This window comes from Peromyscus maniculatus, chromosome 1 (assembly GCF_049852395.1).
Source record: "Peromyscus maniculatus bairdii isolate BWxNUB_F1_BW_parent chromosome 1, HU_Pman_BW_mat_3.1, whole genome shotgun sequence".
NCBI classification, from domain to species: Eukaryota; Metazoa; Chordata; class Mammalia; order Rodentia; family Cricetidae; genus Peromyscus; species Peromyscus maniculatus.
The window spans coordinates 142,538,255-142,557,557 of NC_134852.1; the positions used below are offsets into that span (position 1 = coordinate 142,538,255).

The 19,303-nt window shown below is 48.1% G+C and overlaps 1 protein-coding gene across 2 annotated transcripts in view; it reads right to left on the minus strand.

Annotated features, from left to right (window-relative positions):
- The window catches only part of Cpxm2 (carboxypeptidase X, M14 family member 2), a 121,048-nt gene that overhangs the window by 82,569 nt on the left and 19,176 nt on the right, over positions 1 to 19,303 (minus strand). The window contains exons 1-2 of one of the 2 annotated variants that reach the window (XM_076553918.1): positions 13,094 to 13,201; positions 11,770 to 11,879 (exon numbers count right to left, since the gene is read on the minus strand). In XM_076553918.1, the coding sequence (XP_076410033.1) occupies positions 11,770 to 11,879; positions 13,094 to 13,184 (201 nt within the window). In that variant the 5' untranslated portion in view covers positions 13,185 to 13,201. Of the gene's footprint in view, positions 1 to 11,769; positions 11,880 to 13,093; positions 13,202 to 19,303 lie in introns of those variants that run through there. The other variant, XM_006976958.3, reaches the window with a different exon arrangement.

Here is a 19,303-nt window from a genome sequence, read left to right on the forward strand (position 1 = left end):
CAGGCTCCAGGATCCACACAGCCCCAGCTCCAGCTTCATCATCTGCTCCATCTCCAAGTAGAGTAGTCTTTTCCTTCCTTCTTCCTTCCTTCTTTCCTTCCTTTCTTCTTCTTCTTCTTCTTCTTCTTCTTCTTCTTCTTCTTCTTCTTCTTCTTCTTCTTCTTCTTCTTCTTCTTCTTCTTCTTCTTTTTCTTCTTCTTCTTCTTCTTCTTCTTCTTCTTCTTCTTCTTCTTTCTCTCTCTCTCTCTCTCTCTCTCTCTCTCTCTCTCTCTCTCTCTCTCTCTCTCTCCTTTCTCTCAGTTTTCTTTTTTGGTTTTTGGAGACAGGGTTTCTCTATGTAACAGCCCTGGACGTCCTGGAGCTCACTCTGTAGACCAAGCTAGCCTTGAACTCACAGAGATCCACCTGCCTCTGCCTCCCTTCTGAGTGCTGGGATTAAAGGCTTGTGCCACCACCACCCAGCTGTACAGTGGTCTTAACACTGGAATTATTGGACCCTGGGTCCTGGCAGCCCTACCAACAAAGACTCAGCCAACCATCCTCAACAACCTGACAAAAGAGACAAAACACATAGAAAAGCAGAGACACAGTCACAGTCATTTACTGTGGCACATTGGGAAGGGGGACAAATAAGAGGTCCACTGTCCTAGATTCGTTTCTGTTGCTGTGATAAAATATCATTTCAGCCTACAATTCCAGGGTACAGCTATCATTGTAGGAAAGTCAAGGTAGGAACTTCAAACAGCTAGTCCCATGACTTCCACAGTCAAGAGCAGAGAGAAATAAATGTATTCATGCTCACTGACTTGATTGCTTGTGCTCAGCTCAACTTCTCCACCCTTGTAAGGTTCAGAACCTCCTGCCTAGGAATGGAGCCACCCACAGTGGGCTGGGCCTTCCCACATTAATTAATAACTTAATTAAGCCAAACACCCACAGTCACAGTGTAGGCCAGCTGACCCTATGTAAACAATCCCTCATTTAGAGTCTCTATCAGGTGATTCTAGTTTATATCAAGTTGACAAATAAAGGTAACCATAACCTCCAGTGACCACCTCAAGTCTGTCTTTGGGGTCCTGATAGGATGTTTAAAGTTTAAACAGAGGGCAAGAGCTATGCATAACTAAGCAGTCTTGGTCAAGTTGTAGTTTCAACCTTCATTAACCCATGGTTGTCTGGGCTCCAGCCTTTCCCTCAAGATGGTCTGACATGTTGTCTTAACTTTGTGAAATCTCTTCCTGGGAGACAATTTCCTCCTCTGGCTGGCCCTAGGCTTTGGTCTTTTACTTCTCCCAGCATGACTCTGCTGGAAAATGTCCAGTTTCTTTTGGTCCACTGTCTCAATGGTCTTGACATCCAAAGGGAGGGGTACAAGGGTCTCTTTAGGGTTATCTTCACTCCTTCTGGCCTAGTTACAGTCTGTCTGTAGAAGGAGATGGAAATAGAATCCCCAGAGGACTGCTGGGTGGCTACACATTCCTTGGGTTAAATAATCTACAGACTACCCATCATGGAAAGGGAGCTACTGGGGGAGTGAACCAAATTCACTCCATTTTCTGGCTGAACCAGCTGCAGCCTGTGACTAAATTTACTTTATGATGCAGACCAACTGTCCTGTCAACAGGAGAGCTTGGTCCATTTAGTCTGTTGACAAGTGCTCTTTCAATGACTCATCAACATGGCTGAGACATTCTATTTTTGGATTTTGCTTTTCCTTAGCTACAGACCCATTTCTTTGCTTGAAGTTCATTTTTCCTATACATTTCAAAGATCCACATCTCATTCAGTTAAGCTGATGTAACTTAATTCTCTATATTGTTTAGAAAGTCCCTACGGACTCCCTATTCTGGGCAGTGATGAAATCATTATTTCCATTTCTCTCTACCTCTCCTCTTGTTCTGTCAAGGTCTAATTTCACCCATTACATTTTTCTTAGCATCTGCTTTTATATTGGCTTTCATTTTTAACTGACACAATAAACAGTGTGTGACCATGGGGTATATAACGTGTGAAGGCTGGATCTGAGCAATGGCATGTCTAAAACCTCACAACCTATTAGTTTTTACCAGAAACATTTGAAAACCCTTTCTACATGTTATTTTAAAATAGTCAATTAATTGCTGCTGACCTCAGTCACCCTACTTTGCTTCCAAAGTGTTCATAATGGAAGCTAGCTCCTCCTCTCTCCTCCTCCTCCTCCTCCTCCTCCTCCTCCTCCTCCTCCTCCTCTTTTCCTTCCTCCTCCCTCCTTCTTTTCTTCAGACAGGTCTCATTTGGCCCAGAATCGCCTCTAGCAGCTCCTGTCTTCACAATGGAAGTTTCTTCTGCTGTTGCTTATTTTTAAGATTTATGTTATGACTACAGGCTTGCTTGAGTGCATGTGTGTACCATGTACATGCAGATGTCCTCAGAGGCCAGAAGAGGGCCTCAGATCCCCTGGAACTGGAGTTAAAACAGTGGTTGTGAGCTTCCTGGCAGGGGTGCTGGGAGCCAAACTCAGGTCCTCTGCAAGAGCAGTGAGCACTTGTCACCACTGAGCACCTCTCCAGGCTCCTATTCTGCTCCTCCTCCCATTTATTCTCCTCCTCTTCTCATATAGTGAAGGCTGGCCCCGAACTCACTGTATAACCAAAGATGACCTTGAACCCTTAATCCTCCTGTCTCCACCTCCCAGATCTGGGATCCCAGGTGTATGCTATGGTGCCCAACCACAACAGACACTTCTTTGGAAGAAAATAAGAAGTGTGTGGCCATCCTTAGGATAAGTACTCATTTTGAATTCTCCAAGGGAGTCATCATCAGTTCTGTTATTAGCAGAAAAATCCAAATACCCCAAATTCCAGTGTTTTGGCATCTCACACTGTAGCCCAGATTGCTGCTTGAAGCCAGATGCACAACAAAGTCCCTTTATGGGAAGAGACAGGATGGCATCCCTTGACTCGGAAATTATCCTCACTGGGATTATTTTTGCCTTTGAAGGCCCCAGGACACAGCAGCCCCCACTGCATAGCAGCCCCCCAGGACAAGGCAGCCCTCGGTTTACACAGCAGCCCCCAGTTTACACAGCAGCCCCCAGTAAGGGCTCGTACAGTCACAATAAGTCTCATGTCGCCAGCCTATAACCGGAAACCAACAGAAGCCAACCAAGCACCATGAGACCGAGTCAGGGCTGCAGGATCAAGCAGGCTTCAGGATCAAAGGTCCAGCCGTGGGCAGACATGGGCAGGCATGGGGCATACAGTGGGAAGTGCAGAGACAAAGCTCCAGGCTCTTTCCGGGGAAAATGCAGTCTCTTAGCTAGGAGAGGTGTGGCTCCAGGTGCACTGGCACCAAATCATATGGGGCTGCCAAACCACAGGTGTGAGGGATGAGACCGGCCATGCGGTCAGCACACCAGGCTAAAACTCAATTCGAGGACCAGCAAGATGGTTCAGCAGGAAAAAGGTGCTCAGTGCCAAGCCTGATGACTTAAGTTCAATCCCCTGGACCCACACAGTAGGAGAGTAGAAACTCCTGCAGGGTGTCCCTGGCCTCACACACACACATAGATAAATGAATGTAATGCTAAAAGACTCTCAGATCAGTAATCTACACCTGACTTCCTGACCCAAGGGCACATAGATGCTGTGTGCCTTAGCTCACATGTCACTTCGGGTAAAAAGAAGACCAAATCCCCACTCCACTACCTGCTTCGGGATGCTCTGTAAGCCCCTTGAGAACAGTGGCTCAGCACTGGACAGTGCTCGGGGCCTGACACCTCCAGTCACTCTGTTACAGGAGAGGGACACAAAGGGCCACTTAAGGGCCAGAGTGAGTCATCTCTAACCTGCATGACAAGGCAGGGGCCACTGAGTACCAAACACTGTGACTAAGCCACCACATTGTAGAGTGGGTAATGGCAATATACCATGCTTTTCTTGTGACCTCAAAATAATGTCCCTTTCAAGCAAGCTCTGACCTGAGGCCGGCTTTCCTACCATTGCAGGAGCTGTGGTGATGTCCTGAGTCCAAGCCAAACATGTTTTCAGAAGTTCCTTTCCTCTGTTCACATGCATATGTCAGCATTGCCTAACTGTGACTTTAAAGCAGGGACCTCTGACCTTTTGGGTTCCCTGGGACCCATTGGACAAAGAAGAACTGTTTTGGCCCACACATTAATTCCAGGGGTGTCCAACCTGTGGCCCACATGCAAGACATTGTGATGTGATAGGGTCACCTACAAAGGCCACACCCAAGAGCCATGCAATTGAGTTACAAACAGAATTGCAAAAAAAAAGGAAATCTTGTGTTTTAAGTAAGTTAATGATTTTGTGTTGGGCCACATTCAGAGCTTTGCTAGGCTGTCTATGAGCTGTGATCCATGGGTTAGACACCCCCTCCTTAAGGTCTAAAGGGTGAGGCAGAAATGTCGCACTTGGAAATGCCAATTGCTATTAACCTGTTCAGACCTCTCCAGCCACCTGACACGTCGACAGTGGAACAAGTCACTTAGGCAGTGGTAGCATGGTTTACCAGCCCCAGCAAAGCCCTTAGAGACTTCAAAGGACGCTTTGGGGGTGGGGCAGGTGGTGAGCTGCTGTTAGATGCCTCACCTGAGTACTGGGTGTGGTACAGTGTGGGTCTCTAAGCAAAACAGCCAACATCATCATTATCAGAGCAGCTGTGCCTGCTTGCAAGCGCCTGTCTCAGGTAGGCCAGTTTCCCGTTGGCATCCCCTCAGAGAAGCAGCGGTGGGCTGGGAGGATGGGACAGTGTGTGAGGAGGATCACTGGACCCTCACCTGAGATGCCAGCATTCCCCCCATCACTCGTATGTATTTCTTCCCTAATTGCATGTGACCTCGGAAGTGTCACAGTCGCAAGGGCTGGGGAAGGTCAGTGGGTGGAGGGGTGTCTATCTCTGTGGCTGTGAAGAAGCCACAGTCTCTGCTGGGGTAAAGGCACTCCAGTGCAGCGTCCCTGGAGTCCCCCACACTCCTGCAAGGATCCCCTCTCCCACTGTGCTCATTTGCTTTCTGTTGCTGTGATTAAATACTACACCCAAAAGCAACTTGGGTGGGGGAGATGCAGTTTACCTTACGGATTATAGGGTATCAGAGAGGGAAGCCGTGGTAGGAACTCATGGCAAGAGCTTGAAGTACAAACCAGCCGAGGAATGCTACTTTCTAGCTTGCTTCCCCTGGCTTTCTCAGCTGCCTGTGTTATACAGCCAGGCCCACATGCCCAGGGGTGGCACTACCCACAGTGGAGTGGACCAACTCACATGAATCAGAAATCAAAAAGAAAAAAAAAAGAAAAGAAAATGCCCCCAAAGACATGCCCACAGGCAAATATAATGGAAGCAATTCCTCAATTCTCAGGTATGTCTGGGTTTGTGCCAAGTTAACAAAAACGAACTCTGACACCCATGTTATGTAAGTAAACCCAATAAACTCATTTGGGTCCCCAGGGCAAATTTCAGTGGAATCATATTTTGGTTTGTCACTGGGACCTTAAGAAGAGGGGATAGATAGTGTTTACATCTCCTCAGGAAAAGAGTCCTTGCAACATGAGGTTACTCCTAAACCTAACCACAGGCAAAGGATCAGGACATATTTTAGAGGCTGGTCTGTAGACTCTTCGAGACTTCCAGTGTTCATTTCTAGACCATCTAGGGATCCTCAGGGCAAAGGAGATGAGTAACTGTGTCAGTGAGATTGCAGCCTTCCGGGAAGTCAGTGGAAAGGGTCCCGTAAGCCCTAGAGCAACAATCACCAAGACACTAGGAGTGTCCAAACCTTCCCCATCCTGCCAGCTGCTTCTCTTTCTCACATCTTTGGCAAGTCTGGTCCCTATGTACTGACGCAATGCAAGCCCCATTCCATTAAACTTACACTATGAAATTCACAGAAATAGTTAACAAAAGAATACAAGAGTCCTCAGTTGGGCCACAGGGATGCTTTCAAAGTCCTCTGCTTACAATGAGATGGCTTTTGTTTCTGTCACACTTACAACAGGTGCATCCCAGTGAAAGCTCAGTGTTTTCAAACTCTTGTTCTGCAAAACCCAAGTTCCTGGGGAAAATCCCATTCCAGTCAACTCATTCCAAAAGTCTGTGTAACTCCCTGTGAACTGAAGTTTCCAGAACAAAAGTCATTGCTATGTTAAACAGTCTGCAAGGCTGATTAACTGAGTCAAATTTCCACTGACGGTGAAGAGTTGGAATATTGCAGGTCAAACTATCTTGGGCTATCTTTATCTCCCTTAACAGCCAGTCAGTGCCCACCTCTGTGTTTGACCTAACATCCTCACAATACAACGTAAATCCCTTTGGAATGTACCAAGAGAACCCTAGCTTCTGCCTACCCAAAGGCTGAGGATGCCATCAGATAGTATCTGACATCTCTAGCAGAGATTTCCTAGGCTGGCTGTAACCTACCTATCTGAAGTTCCTAATGATGTGTTGAAAAGGTGTCTTCATTTAGTGCTTTTTGTTGTTGTTGTTCTGCTACTATAAAAAAAAAAAAAAACCCTACATGAAACTGTTACCATGTTGGAACATAACAATTGTGGAGAACTTGAATCCCTATTCCATAGCCATCGTCCCTCACATTTGGCTCCATGTAAACAAACTATCTTTATTCTTTGAAGTAAAAACTGCGTATTGGGATTGATGCCAGTAATCACAAGACTAAAACCAATGAAAAATATTAGCAGTTAAATATGAGCACAGACATGGCAATTACTCTAAACACTTGATACAGGGCTGGGGAGCTAGCTCAGCTGGTAAAGGGTTCATTCTGCACATAAGGACCTAAGTTTGATTCTCCAAACTCATAGAAAAGCTGGGTACATGCTTGTAATCCCAGCACTGAGAAGGAGGAGACTGGCGAGATCTCTGGGGCTGCCTGGCTAGCCAACCTGGCCACGGCACTGAGCTCAAGCCAGTGCGAGACTCTGTCTCAAAAAAGATGGACGCACCTGAAGAACAATACTCAAGGTTGGCCCCTGGCTTCCACACTCACACACACATACACACAATACAACTGTAGATTTGATCTTTTAAAAGAGTCATTACATGTAACAGAAGGCAGGGTGCTACTGATTTGAGGAGGCAAGAAGAAAACTCATAGAGGGAGTGAGCAAAAATGAAGACTTGACCACTCTAGGCCAAAGAAATAGGAAGCAAGGGACTACTGCACAGGAGCCTCTGCATCCCTCTGCAGAGCAGACTCCCATCAGGTGCTGTTACGTGGTTCAGCAAACCATCAGGACCTAGTCAGCCCCCAGACCCACTGTTCCCACCTGTGCATTCCAAGAGCCATGGAGCCAAGACATTTAAACACATACTCTGTGACTATGCTGAGTGGGTGTAGCCGTCTTGTCATTACTCCCTGGATACAATGCTCTGGGAGCCCACAGAGGCTATCTAGTTAGACCTTACTTAGAGTCAGAGAATCTGGGCTTGCTTTACCCAGCAGGGCTGCATAATGGGATGATTTGACTACGGGTGTGGTTACCAGGTGTTTGGAAGGGTCTACATTTGGCTGTACGGTGTGCTTTGATCTTGCAAGGGGGAGGTCTTTTGCCTTGGCATATTATAAAAAAGCCCTTTTGAATAAATGAAGAGGCTGTTGGGTATTGATCCAGGCCCTCCTGAAGCTACCCAGTGTCTCTGTCTTTCTCCTCATCGTCTAGGTCTATCGTTCTACCTAATATTTCCTCATTTCTTCATAAGGTAGGAGCTGGTCGAAGCTGGTCTCCCACGGACTCCCACACAATGCCATACTCACTTATATTGAATTCAGTACTTAGAGTAAACTAGAGGTGGCTGAATGTATTTGGGAGGATGTGGGAGGTTATGTAAAATTATACGAAGAACTTGGGTCCCCCATGACCTTTGGCCTCTTGAAGCATCCTCCATGGATGTCAAAGAAGGAAAACAAAAATCAAATGTGAAGCAAAGCTGTGTTAGTACCAGGTGGTGTCACTCCATAGTGACCTCACTCCTGTACCTGCCAGCAAATGTGTCCAGGGAAAACCCGGAAATCAGGACGCATTAGGCTGCAAGAGCATCAGCACAAGGCAGAGACAGTAGAGAGGTACTGGCTGACTCATCCCTGCAGATGTCACACCTGGACCACCCCTAGCTGCTGAGGCAATTTTATGGCATCGTGAGGAACAACCATCTGAGGTTTCAAGCAGCTTGGATTCGTGAGCTGCCTCTCCTGGGAAATCTTAGCTGTGTCCCTGCAAGCACTGTTTACATTGTATAAGTCAACAGAGCCGAGAATGGTATTTGTCTGTGCTGTTAGTGTTAAATTAAATAATGCATGAAAATCATCCGGCAAGGTGCTGACTGCTCTTAGAGGCAACGCAGCTCTCCCTCTGCTGAGGACCAGAGAGCATCATAACCGCAGTGAGTGAACAGGGCCTTTCCTCGTGTTATTTCTGTGCCCGGTCAGAGCAGACAGTCCTCCACAAAGGAGCACATGGATTCTGAGGAGTATGGATGAGGCCCCTGAGGGTCACCAGAGGCAGTCCCTCACCTTTATCCCCTTAGTCACCACCATATTGTGACCACAGCAGAGCGGCGACTTTGCTGTAGTGGCCTGAAGTCTCTGAGAAGATGGGCATCCCACCTACAGGCCCACAGCCAGTTTAAGAATCCCAGTCTATAAGCGCTGTGTGCCATGGCCTGGATGTTGGGCCAGTGTGTACCTGTCGGGACCTGGGCCTGGGAAGGGCTAGACTAAACTTGTTCAAATCCTGATGCCCAAGAAGACAGACTGAAACACAACTTCTAATTCTGACACCTTGGTAGTTCTCACACTTAAAATCCCATTAGCTCGACACGCCTACAAAAATACTCACGTGGGAGACAAGATGCGGTTATTTTTAAACCATAGTTCTAATTGTTGTGCGGGGGGTGAGGTATTCTTGGAGTGCGGCTTTAATCGTGCACCTGGATCTGTCAAACTGTGATGCCTGCGGTGCTGGCTCCAGAAGGGAGGAACCCAAAGGAGGGCCCTGACCTGGTCAGCATTTGCCTCTGCAGATGGTATCCAAGCCCACCCAGGGTGGGTCAAGAAGATGGTTCGGTCTATTAAGCATTTGCCACATAAGCATGAGGACCTGAGTGGTCCCTATTACCACACTTTTTTTCTTTTTTTAAGTGCTGGGAATGTAGGAACAAAGCAATCTCTGGGGCTTGCCGGTCAGCCTGCCTAGCCAATCAATGAGCTCTAAGTTCAAGGAAATAGACCTATCTCAAAAATATATATATAAGGTAGAGGGTGACTGGAGAAGACGATGTTCACCTCTGCCCCCCCCCACATACATGTGCATAGGCACCACTGCATACATACGCATACACACAAACACATACAAAGCACACTGGTGTGCTGTGGGCCATGTTCTACCCTCCCTGGCCAACCCCAGATGGAGGTTGCATCATGGCCTGATTGGGAATTGTCCCCTGTAGGTTCACGTATTTGAATATTTGATCTCCAGCTGGTGCTGCTGGAGAGGAGATTATGGATGCCTTTGAGGGTTATAGGACAGCCCAGTTTCCGGTCCTGCCTTCTACTTCCGGATCCACCGAGATGTGAATAGACATGATCAAGTGACCACTGCCAAGGACCAAGTCATGCCAGCTGCATGCCTTCCCCACCATGAGGTACTGTATGTTCTAAATAGTGAGTCAAAATAAATCTTCTCCTTTAAGGGTTCGAGCGACAACTCTGCTCTCTAGCATCAGTTCTAGAAATTCCCTCATGAGAAGACTCCAGATTAAACAATTTATCACTCAGAGAAAAATCCCCATGGAGACAATCAACTCTGACATGACGTCCAACCATCTCCTTTCCCCATCCTCACAAGAGGCAGCAGAGTGAGCCTCTACCCAGGCATTTATGGAGGGCAGTTTACTGTTTCCTGGGCTACACTTCCCATGCATGAAAGACAAAGTAGACAGAAAGACCAGAAGGTAAAGACTGTCCTCCAAAGGGCTGGATGCATGGCCCAGAGATGGTAAGACAGAGTCACATTCCAGCCACACTTCGCCAAGTCTCTGGTGACATCCTCGGTGCCCCCTGCCATGCATTATGGGTGCAGTTCTGGACACTGAGGGGTTCACAAGCAGAAGACAGGTCCCCATCATGTGAGGCTCATGCTCAAGGAATGAGCTCATAAGAAACAAAAGTGCAGTGTGATGGCTCATTTGATTGGCAGCTCATTTGATTGACACCATGATGGGATCTGGAATCACCTAGAAGCTGACCTCTGGACATGCATGTGAAGGATTAGGTGAAATGGGGGGGTGGGGAGATCCACCCTAAATGTAGACTGCACTGTTCTGTGGACTGAGGTCCTGGACTCAATAAAAATGAGAAAGAGAACTGAGTACCAGCATTCATCCCTCTGTTCCTGATTGTGGACAGACGGTTGCCAGCTGCCTCAAGCACCTAGCTCCATAACTTTCCCATGGTTCTACCTTGAACCATGAGCAGAAAACCACCTGTAAGTTGCTTTTTTTGCAGGCATTTGGTCACAGCGAAAAGAAAAGTAACTTTTGTGCCAAGTTACAGCTGCTCCCTCGGAGGTCTAGAGCCCATCCTAGAGAACTCAGGACCCTCAGAGATGCATAGTGGTCTCCCCTGGCCAATCCCTGAGAGTTCACCTTTACCCTCTTACAACACACAAGAGGGATTTGTTTGGTTATGGTGTGTCTTCTGCCACTTCTGCCACTTTATTGTTGCCACATCCAAATGCTTCTTAGCAACTGTCACTTTCTAAAGAAGCTTTAGAAGACCTGGTAACTAGTGGCTCCTCGAAAAGAGAAGAAGAGAGTCAGAAGAGAGCGCCCAGGGTTGCACATAAGAAGGGCTCAGCCCACCAGGTGGTGGTGGCGCACACCTTTAATCCCAGCCCTCGGGAGGCAGAGGCAGGCCGATCTCTGTGAGTTCGAGGCCAGCCTGGTCTACAGAGTGAGCTCCAGGACAGGCACCAAAACTACCCAGAGAAACCCTGTCTCAAACCCACCCCCCCAAAAAAAGAAGGACCCAGCCCACCAAATTGGGCTTCACAGAAGGAAAGGCCACGAACCACCTTTCCCTTAAGCCTCCCAAAAGACAGATCTGCCTACACCGGGATTCAGCCAAGTGTTCCAGCTGAATGTAAGAGAACAGTCCTGCGTTGTCACGGAAGCTGGGTCCTACAGCAAGGAGGGGGAGCCCTTCCCACGGCTCAGTGGGATTGCTGCTTTGGGTGCCATGGGGCCTCCCCTTCAGGCAAGCAAAGCACTGGAGGAAAGGCCTGTGTTACCATCTGAGTGGCTCGTGGAGTCTGCAGGGGAAGCTCAACAGAGAGGGACACTGGACAGTACCAAGGACCAAGATCATAACAGAACCCCGGAGAGGTCGCCACATCTGATGTGCCCACAGAACAGCCTGGATGATGGGGGTGGGTCTGGTGATTACCAAGGAGAGGAAAGATGGGCACCTCCCGGCTCTGTGGAGGACTTCTCTGCCATGCCCTTGCCTGTGGGCATTCTTCATTGGGCTCTTGCCATTTCTAGACAGAGGGTACCCAAAAGGAAGTCCTTACCCCATTTCTCCTGCCTTCTGTCTCTGGAGAAGCCCCATCCTCTGCACGCAGGACTACTCTGCCGTGCCCCCTCACCTTGAGAACGAGCCCACACTCTTCAAATGCCATGCTCGGGAGAACCCTCCCTGTGTCCGTGACCTGAGCAATCATCAGTGCGACCGGAATGTATCTGAGAGGCTAGTACCTGGATGTTGAGTCTCCCACGATGCGCTCCCAGGCCATAGCGCTTTGCTGTGGAGGCATGCAGCTGGAAGTCTGTGATTTTTAATGTTTCCAGACCAAGAGGTGGGCAACCTGGGAAGGACAGGGCTTGTTAGAAACAAAGATGGCTATCAGAAGAAATGAGTGTCTGCTTTTCGGAGGTGGCCATGCGCTTTCTTCCCCCAGGGAGCCCCTAAGCCACCAGCGCGGGCCCCCTTGCCCCGGCACACCCTGTGTTTCAGACAGATTAGGTCAATGCAGCCATCCATGGCTCCGCAGCTCTGTCATAGCATTTGCTTTCTGAATATCTGGGCTGAATATTCCCTCTCTGTTTGCTAGCCTTGCCGCTGTTTGATGCCATGGGCAATTAAGGCCCCTTCCAGGAGACTCAGCCAGAGAATGACACAGGGTAGAAATCTTCTAACATGCTCGAGCTCCGCAAATTAATCAGGACTTGTTGACTTTGCTTCGGCAACTCTGGCCTCTGTTGTGCATGGTAATGAGCAGAGCAACATAAATAGAAACCCGCTATTGTCTTCCCTCTTGGCAGAATAGGTGGCTGTGGGAACAGCTCCTGAGCACAGCTTGACCCTGGAATAAATGCCAGCCAATGACTGCCCGAGTCTAAACCGCCATCCCTACACATAACAACATCGATGGCAGCCGAGGCTGGACCCCACGTCTCCTAGGCTGGGCTATTCTCTCTCACCCACTGACCTGCCATCATGTCCTGTCGGGGGCATGTAGTGATTGAGCATCACAGAGGAGTCTCCGCCTTACCATCTGACTCGGAGGAGAAAAACAACTCTCAGGTAGGTGTGAATCAAGTGTGTTTTCCACCAGAAATATCAGACAACTTCAAACATCAGAGGACACAATCACAGGGGAACTGGGCGTGGCCTAGAATCGAGGGCACTCTGGGAGCATGTCTGCACACTCAGCAAAAGGCCCTGCCAGCCTCGGATTGGTGGGGTCTGCTAAGATGACAGGGACTCTGCCAGTACCTGGATGAGAAGATCCATTCAGGCACTGTGGGCAGACAAGTTCATGCAACATGAACCTTAAAAGATCTTATTAATAAAAACAAACCCGGAGCCAGATATTGGGGTGAACGCTGAAAGATCAGAGAAGCAGAACAAGCCATAGCTAGCCTCACCTTACCAACTTCTCAGTCGATCCTGTTTTCTCAAACTGGAAGCCTCTGAGTCCTCATCCGGAATGGATCTCAACTGAACTGCTGCTAAAAAGCCTAAAAGCTAAAAATGCCTAAAAAAGCCTCTAGTTCCTGGTCCTCACGCCTTATATACCTTTCTGCTTCCTGCCATCACTTCCTGGGATTAAAGGTGTATGTCTTTCCCAAGCAAGACATGAGCTCTCAAGAGCTGTGTGTGTCACCATGCCTGGTTGTTTCCAGTGTGGCCTTGAACTTACAGAGTTCCGGATGGAGCTCTGCCTCTGGAATGCCAGGATTAAAGGCATATGCTACCACTGCCTAACCTCTATGTTTAATATAGTGGCTGCTCTGTTCTCTGGGCCCCAGAAAAGTTTATTGGGGTGTACAATATATTAACCACAAATTCAGATCTACCAGGAATCAAGATACCACATAGTCCTCCCTTAACCTCTCAAAAGTGGAAACCAGCACATTGAGAAGCTGAGACAAGCCACCAAGAGGTGCCAGCCACTGGCAGAGCTGCACAATGGATCTAGCCTTCAGAGTCTCATCTCCAGGCTGGTAAAGGACACCGTGTGTCCTTGGGCCTGCTGACACCCTCTGGGAGGCTTCCTGGATTGGTAACTGACATTAGCCATCTCCCTGACCCCCACCATAATAGGGAGCACAATCAGATGAGTGCTGCTGTTCCCCGACATGCTGTGGGAAGACAGGTCAACTTCCAGTGACCAGCTGGTGCTCCACAGCTTCTGGGAAAGGATCTCATAGCTGGGACCTGGGGAGTCACTTACTGGTAGAGCATTAGCGAAGGAGTGTGAAGTGAGTGAGAACAGCATACAGAAGAGATGTGAGCAAAGGCACACACAGTGAATGCGGTGTGCAATGACTTTAGAGGGTATGTAAGAACGCAAGGGTCACATGACTGACACCAGGCAGTCACTGGTGACCCTTTCAGTGAGTAGGGGAGAGGTTAAGCAGGAAGGGGGAATCTGTGAAGCCAGACGCCTAATTTCCCAAGGCCACTCAGGGTCAACAGTTACCATGAACCCCCTGCTTCACAAGGGTCCGCCCCTCCACCTTCCAGGTCTGGAGGACACGGGAGTCTGACTCATATGGGTGGCAGGTCATTGACACCAAGTGTTAAGTGAGTATTTCTCCTTTCTTGCCTGCCAGGAATTGATGATACTCATGTCTTATATGAGCAAATGAGCAAAGCTGTCCCACCACCTCTCCTGAAATCCATAATGCTTGCCTCCTATGCTGGGCATCACTGTGGACCTTCTGAGACACCAAAGCAGTAGTCTGCCCTGCCTTTCGGGTCTGGCAGCCATGAAACATGACCCCTGAGTCCAGAAGATAAACATGTACCTCTCCTCTTACAAAGGCTGAGAATGTGGGCCTGTACCCTCCCAACTGTAGTTTCAGGACAACCAACACCCCCTCTCAGCTGCTGCCCTGGGCTCTCAGACCCAGTATTCTCTTATAGCCATCACAGGCTGTGTTCAGAATTCAGGCAAGGTCTGGGAGAAACACTTACTGACTTACCAGGGTCACTGGGGTCAGAGTTACCTAACAGTCTGCCACTTAAAGCGTGGCTGGGATTTGGGCTCAAGGGCCCCTAAACTGACATGCCTACCTCCAAGCTCTGGTTCCCCCCCCCCCCCCCCGCCCACTGCTCCTACCTGCTCCTGGGTCCTTGCACTTCTACTGGTCACCTCGCCTCAACCTGTCATGCATGCTTCAGACACTGGCAGCATCCTCAGCCTGTGCTGAGAGGCCCCACACCTCCTGGTCCTGGCACTGAGCTGGCCACTGGCAATTGGGCTCTGTGGATAATTCCTTGTGTTCTGGGTATGGCCTCTGCTAGGCTCAACTCCTAAGTTAGTTTCTGACCCTGAGGGGCCCAAACATGAAAGACCAGACAGGGGGGAAAACCCTAGCTCTGTCTCTCCACATCCTTGTGCTCAGATCTACGGCATCTCCATGTAATCAAGTCAGAAATGCAAACAGTATCCACCGTCATCTATTTCAGAGCCACACAGACACCATTCCAGCCTCCACTCAAAGGAACATGGCAGAGAATTCCATTACTTCATCTAGCCTTGCAACCTCCATTTCTGTTATTTACAGTCAGACAGGCAGATGCACAGGTAGACAGCCAGATGGACAGATAGCTCATGGTGACAATGATTGCTATTCAAAGCATTTCTTCTAGATAAAGAAAACATCTCATACATACATAAATGTTTTAGTTCAAGAAGGAGCTACTTGAATTAATTTAAATACCTATTAAAATTGCTTCCCTTGTAAGAAATCCCATTAAGATCTATGAGATATGGAAAGAAGTGCCCATAAGGGGGGTATTTCGCAAATGCAAACCTCATACTGACTCAAAAGTTCAGTGCTTGGCCTCTGGAAGGGCCTAGGCCACTGTGCACCCATGGCAACAGTGGAATTTCACATGAGTGGCATCTACTCTTGTCCATACCTACAAGAATGTCACAGAAGAAACCAAGATGTCCTGCTCCCTTCATCCATGGAATTGCTGGGCAGTGACTTTGGTGGGAACCCAGATAAATATATGGGCTCAGCCAGTTCCTATATGGTATCTTCCATGAACCCAGCACCCTGACACCAGGACTTCTTTCATTATTAGAAGGTGCTGTCTTTAGATGACCTTGTTTTGTTTGGAAGCCTTTCCCAATGTCCATGTAGAAGTAGCTAGCCATGGATCGCTCTAGGGGAGCACAATGTCCTTGACAGGCAAAGATGAAGATACACAGACCATATGGATTAGTGAGTGCTGCTTGAAGGAAACCAACAGCACCTCATTTAAACAAGAAAGGGTCACTATAGGGACAGCAGGGACAAGATAGGACAGGGCCAGAGCTTCTATCAGCCAAGTAGCACAGGCCACCACTCTGTGCTGCCAGAGGAAGGGACTGACTCTAAGGGTATCTCCAGCATTACATCATACCTGTCCAGAGTCTCCACCCAGCCACCTCCCGGGCACCAGGACTTGAGTGCCATCAGCAGAGAATATGTGACAGAAGCAAGATGCAAGCTCACAGCCACCACGATGCCTGGGACAAGCTTGTGGGGTTCCCTGTCCAGTGCTGAGGGTTAATCTTGGAAGTGTAGGGCAAGGCTCACAGAGATACAGCAAGGCAGTCAACCTCATTCAGGAAATTTCTATTTCACCAATTAGCCACTCTTATTTTTGCCTCTGGACTACCTCACTCATTACCTTCCATCAATAATTACTATAATTCCCTTGCTGGGGTTTTCAGAGAAAAGAAAGCCCCGTGGCAACTGGCTCCCCACTCGACACAGAGCAATGGTTTCTCCAGTGCAGGACACTATGGGGCGCAAGAAAAACAGCACCTGTCGAGCAAGCTGTGAGGGCCCCAGGTCTTCAAACAACATATTTCTAGCATATTTCAGAGCCAGTGAGATGGCTCACCAGGTAAAGGTATTTGCCGCCATGCCTAACAACGGAGTTCAGTCCCAGGGATGCAGGTAGGAGAAGAGAACCAGTTGTTACAAAGTTGTTCTCTGGACCCCTCATGTGTGCCGCGGCATGCACTCACACTGCAGCATGCACGTGCCCCTACCAACACACCTTAAATCTAGAGTAGTTTAAGGACAAAGTTCTCTTCCACCTTCCTTTATACAAAGATCAATAAGGCAACAACTTCAGGCTAGAGTCACGTATTTCCTGGCGAAAATTCTAGGTCCATCTTAATATACGCACTGAAAGTGTTACATAGAGATGCCCTGTTAGAAAAAGGAAGTTTCTTATACTAAAGACGAAAAAGTAAGAGGTAGGAGAACTATCTTTTGGTTCCAGACTTTAAATTAATTCAAAGTACAGGATACTAAAATGTCCTCCATACTACAGGCTTAACCCCAATGAACTTCAGTATTTTTTTTTTTTTGGCCTGATTCATTTGCCTCCTCTTGGTTCCCTGAGAACATTCTAAAGGTTTTCAGAAGAGCTAGTGGGTGTTCAGATCCGCAGAGAGATCCTCCCACTGGTGCACCTGCAAGGCCCTCTGTGCTGGAGAAAAAGATGGGGAAGGTAATTAAGGTATCACCCTAAATTGGTTCCCACACAAGAGAACCATGGTGGGAGGTGCCATGTAAATGAATAGAACAGTATGGAGGCTGAACAGCCAGGAGGGCCAGGGAGGAGCCCACATCATCACAACACATCAAGGCATCTGAGACCCTCAGTCCTGCACAGGGAGGCGGGCAGTTCCTCTTTCCTGTGGCCAGAGGGGCAAGCAAAGACTAGAGAGGACTACGTATAAAAGGGAACAGCTGACATCATTCTTGGAACCACCATCCAAGGCTTCTCTGGTCCCTGAGTGACATCTTCAGGTTCTGGATTCCGGCCATGGGGAAGAGAGCCACTAACAATAAACCCAAAGGCAATGGAACCCTAGGAAAACCCATAGCATAAATGGAGGGGCTCCAAGCATACCTCCACCTCCTTAAGATCAGAAACATAGAAGAGGGCAGAGATAAGGGGTGCATTTTCAGCTATGGTCCTTGGCCTGTCTTCAGCTGTGTGAGATGACCCAGAGGTGACTTACACATACAGGGGACTGACCGAAAAGAAATCATATATTTGTTACCAGCTAAACTACCCATCAACAGCCAAGGGGATCAGGGGCACCTTCAGACATGTGAATACTTGGGACACGTACTTGTTTCCACTGGCTGGGAACTATAGAATAAGCGTCACAGAGGCACAATGGCGTGTAAACCCTGGAGACATGAGACTGAGGACCCTCTTAACCAAAGGGTTCCAAACAAGAGGCAAAGTAGCTGTTGCAAAGCCTTTGGTTTACATTGTCAAGAAAAGAGTTGCCCTGCCAATCCCAATCCCAGTACTACCTTCCAGCAAGGAGGGCCTTCCTAATCCTTCAAGAAACACTATAGAGAAAGGCAGGAATGTGGCTGCACTGGTGACAGGTAAAGGGGAGAAGCAGTGTTTCTAAGCTTCACTGAAGTGTCTGTAACTAGTAGTTAGAAAAAACAAAAACTCTGTGTTGGAGCTATATATTCTATATATTTATTATAATGCCAAACCATGACGTAATTACTACATATTGAGGCTTCCGATGTATAACAGTTGAGTGGCTGCCTAGCAGGTATGGAGCCCCAATCTGATCCCTAGCACTCCATGAAACTGTATTTAAAAAAAAAAAAAAAAACTAGAATGATGGCTGATGTCTCTAATCCCAGCACTCTGGAAGTGGAGGCAGGAGGATAAAACATTCAAGGTCATCCTCAGCTACACAATGAGTTTGAGACTAACCAGGGCTACAAGAGATTTGGCTTTTTAAAAAAAAGTTCTTGAAGTAAACAGGGAAGTCATTCGCAGCCCTTCATGCCTCCTCAGTATCACAGTATTCTGGTAAACCCTGCTCCATGGCCACACTGCAACAAGGACCTATTCCCCAACTAATCAGTGCCCTGGGCCAGCAGCCACACCCACCTGAGGACAAACTCTCTTCTGCCATAAAAACAAACATGTCTTTGACCATCAAACTGAGTTTCTCCCACTTTTTAAAACAGGCTCTTATCCCAAGAAGCATGTGGGTGAGAGAACATGGCAAAAAGTGTGAAAAAAAAAAGTCTTCAGGAAAATATTAATTAGAGATCTGAGATGTGTCACAATCTGGAGAAGACTGACAGTCACCAGCGACGAAGCCACTTTCTCTTAAGGCACGCAGCTCTTGGAACACCCTGTGCCAAATGAAGCTCCATCTCCCGGTGCCGCTCCATCTCCCAGTGCCACTCCATCTGTGGGAGTGGAGACGGGACCCCCTGTCACTTCATTAGCTCTGTCCCTTGCTGACATTCTTTGCACAGAGGCCAGTGTGAAGGACTTACCCTGGTGTAGCTTCATCAACCCACAAGGTCCTTGCCACTACCACCAAGCTGTGTACGATAGCCAATTTTAATTATCAGCTTGACACAGTCTAGAACAGTGGTTATCAGCCTATGGGTTGCAACCATTAGGGGTCCCATATCAGATTTCCTGCATATCAGACTTTTACATTACAATTCATAACGGTAACAAAATTACAGTTATGAAGTAGCAATGAAACAATTTTATGCTTGGAGAGTCGCTGAGCCAGCAGGCATGCATCCTCTCTGCTCTTGACTCCACGTGGGTGTGATGTGACCAGCTCCCTAGAGCTCTTATTGCTGTAATGGCCCTACAGTGACGGCCTATAACATCGCTAAAACAAAAACCAAAACCTTTCTCCCCTAAGCGTTTTCGGCAGGGTGCTTTATCACAGCAGCAGAAACAAGACTAGGGACACTC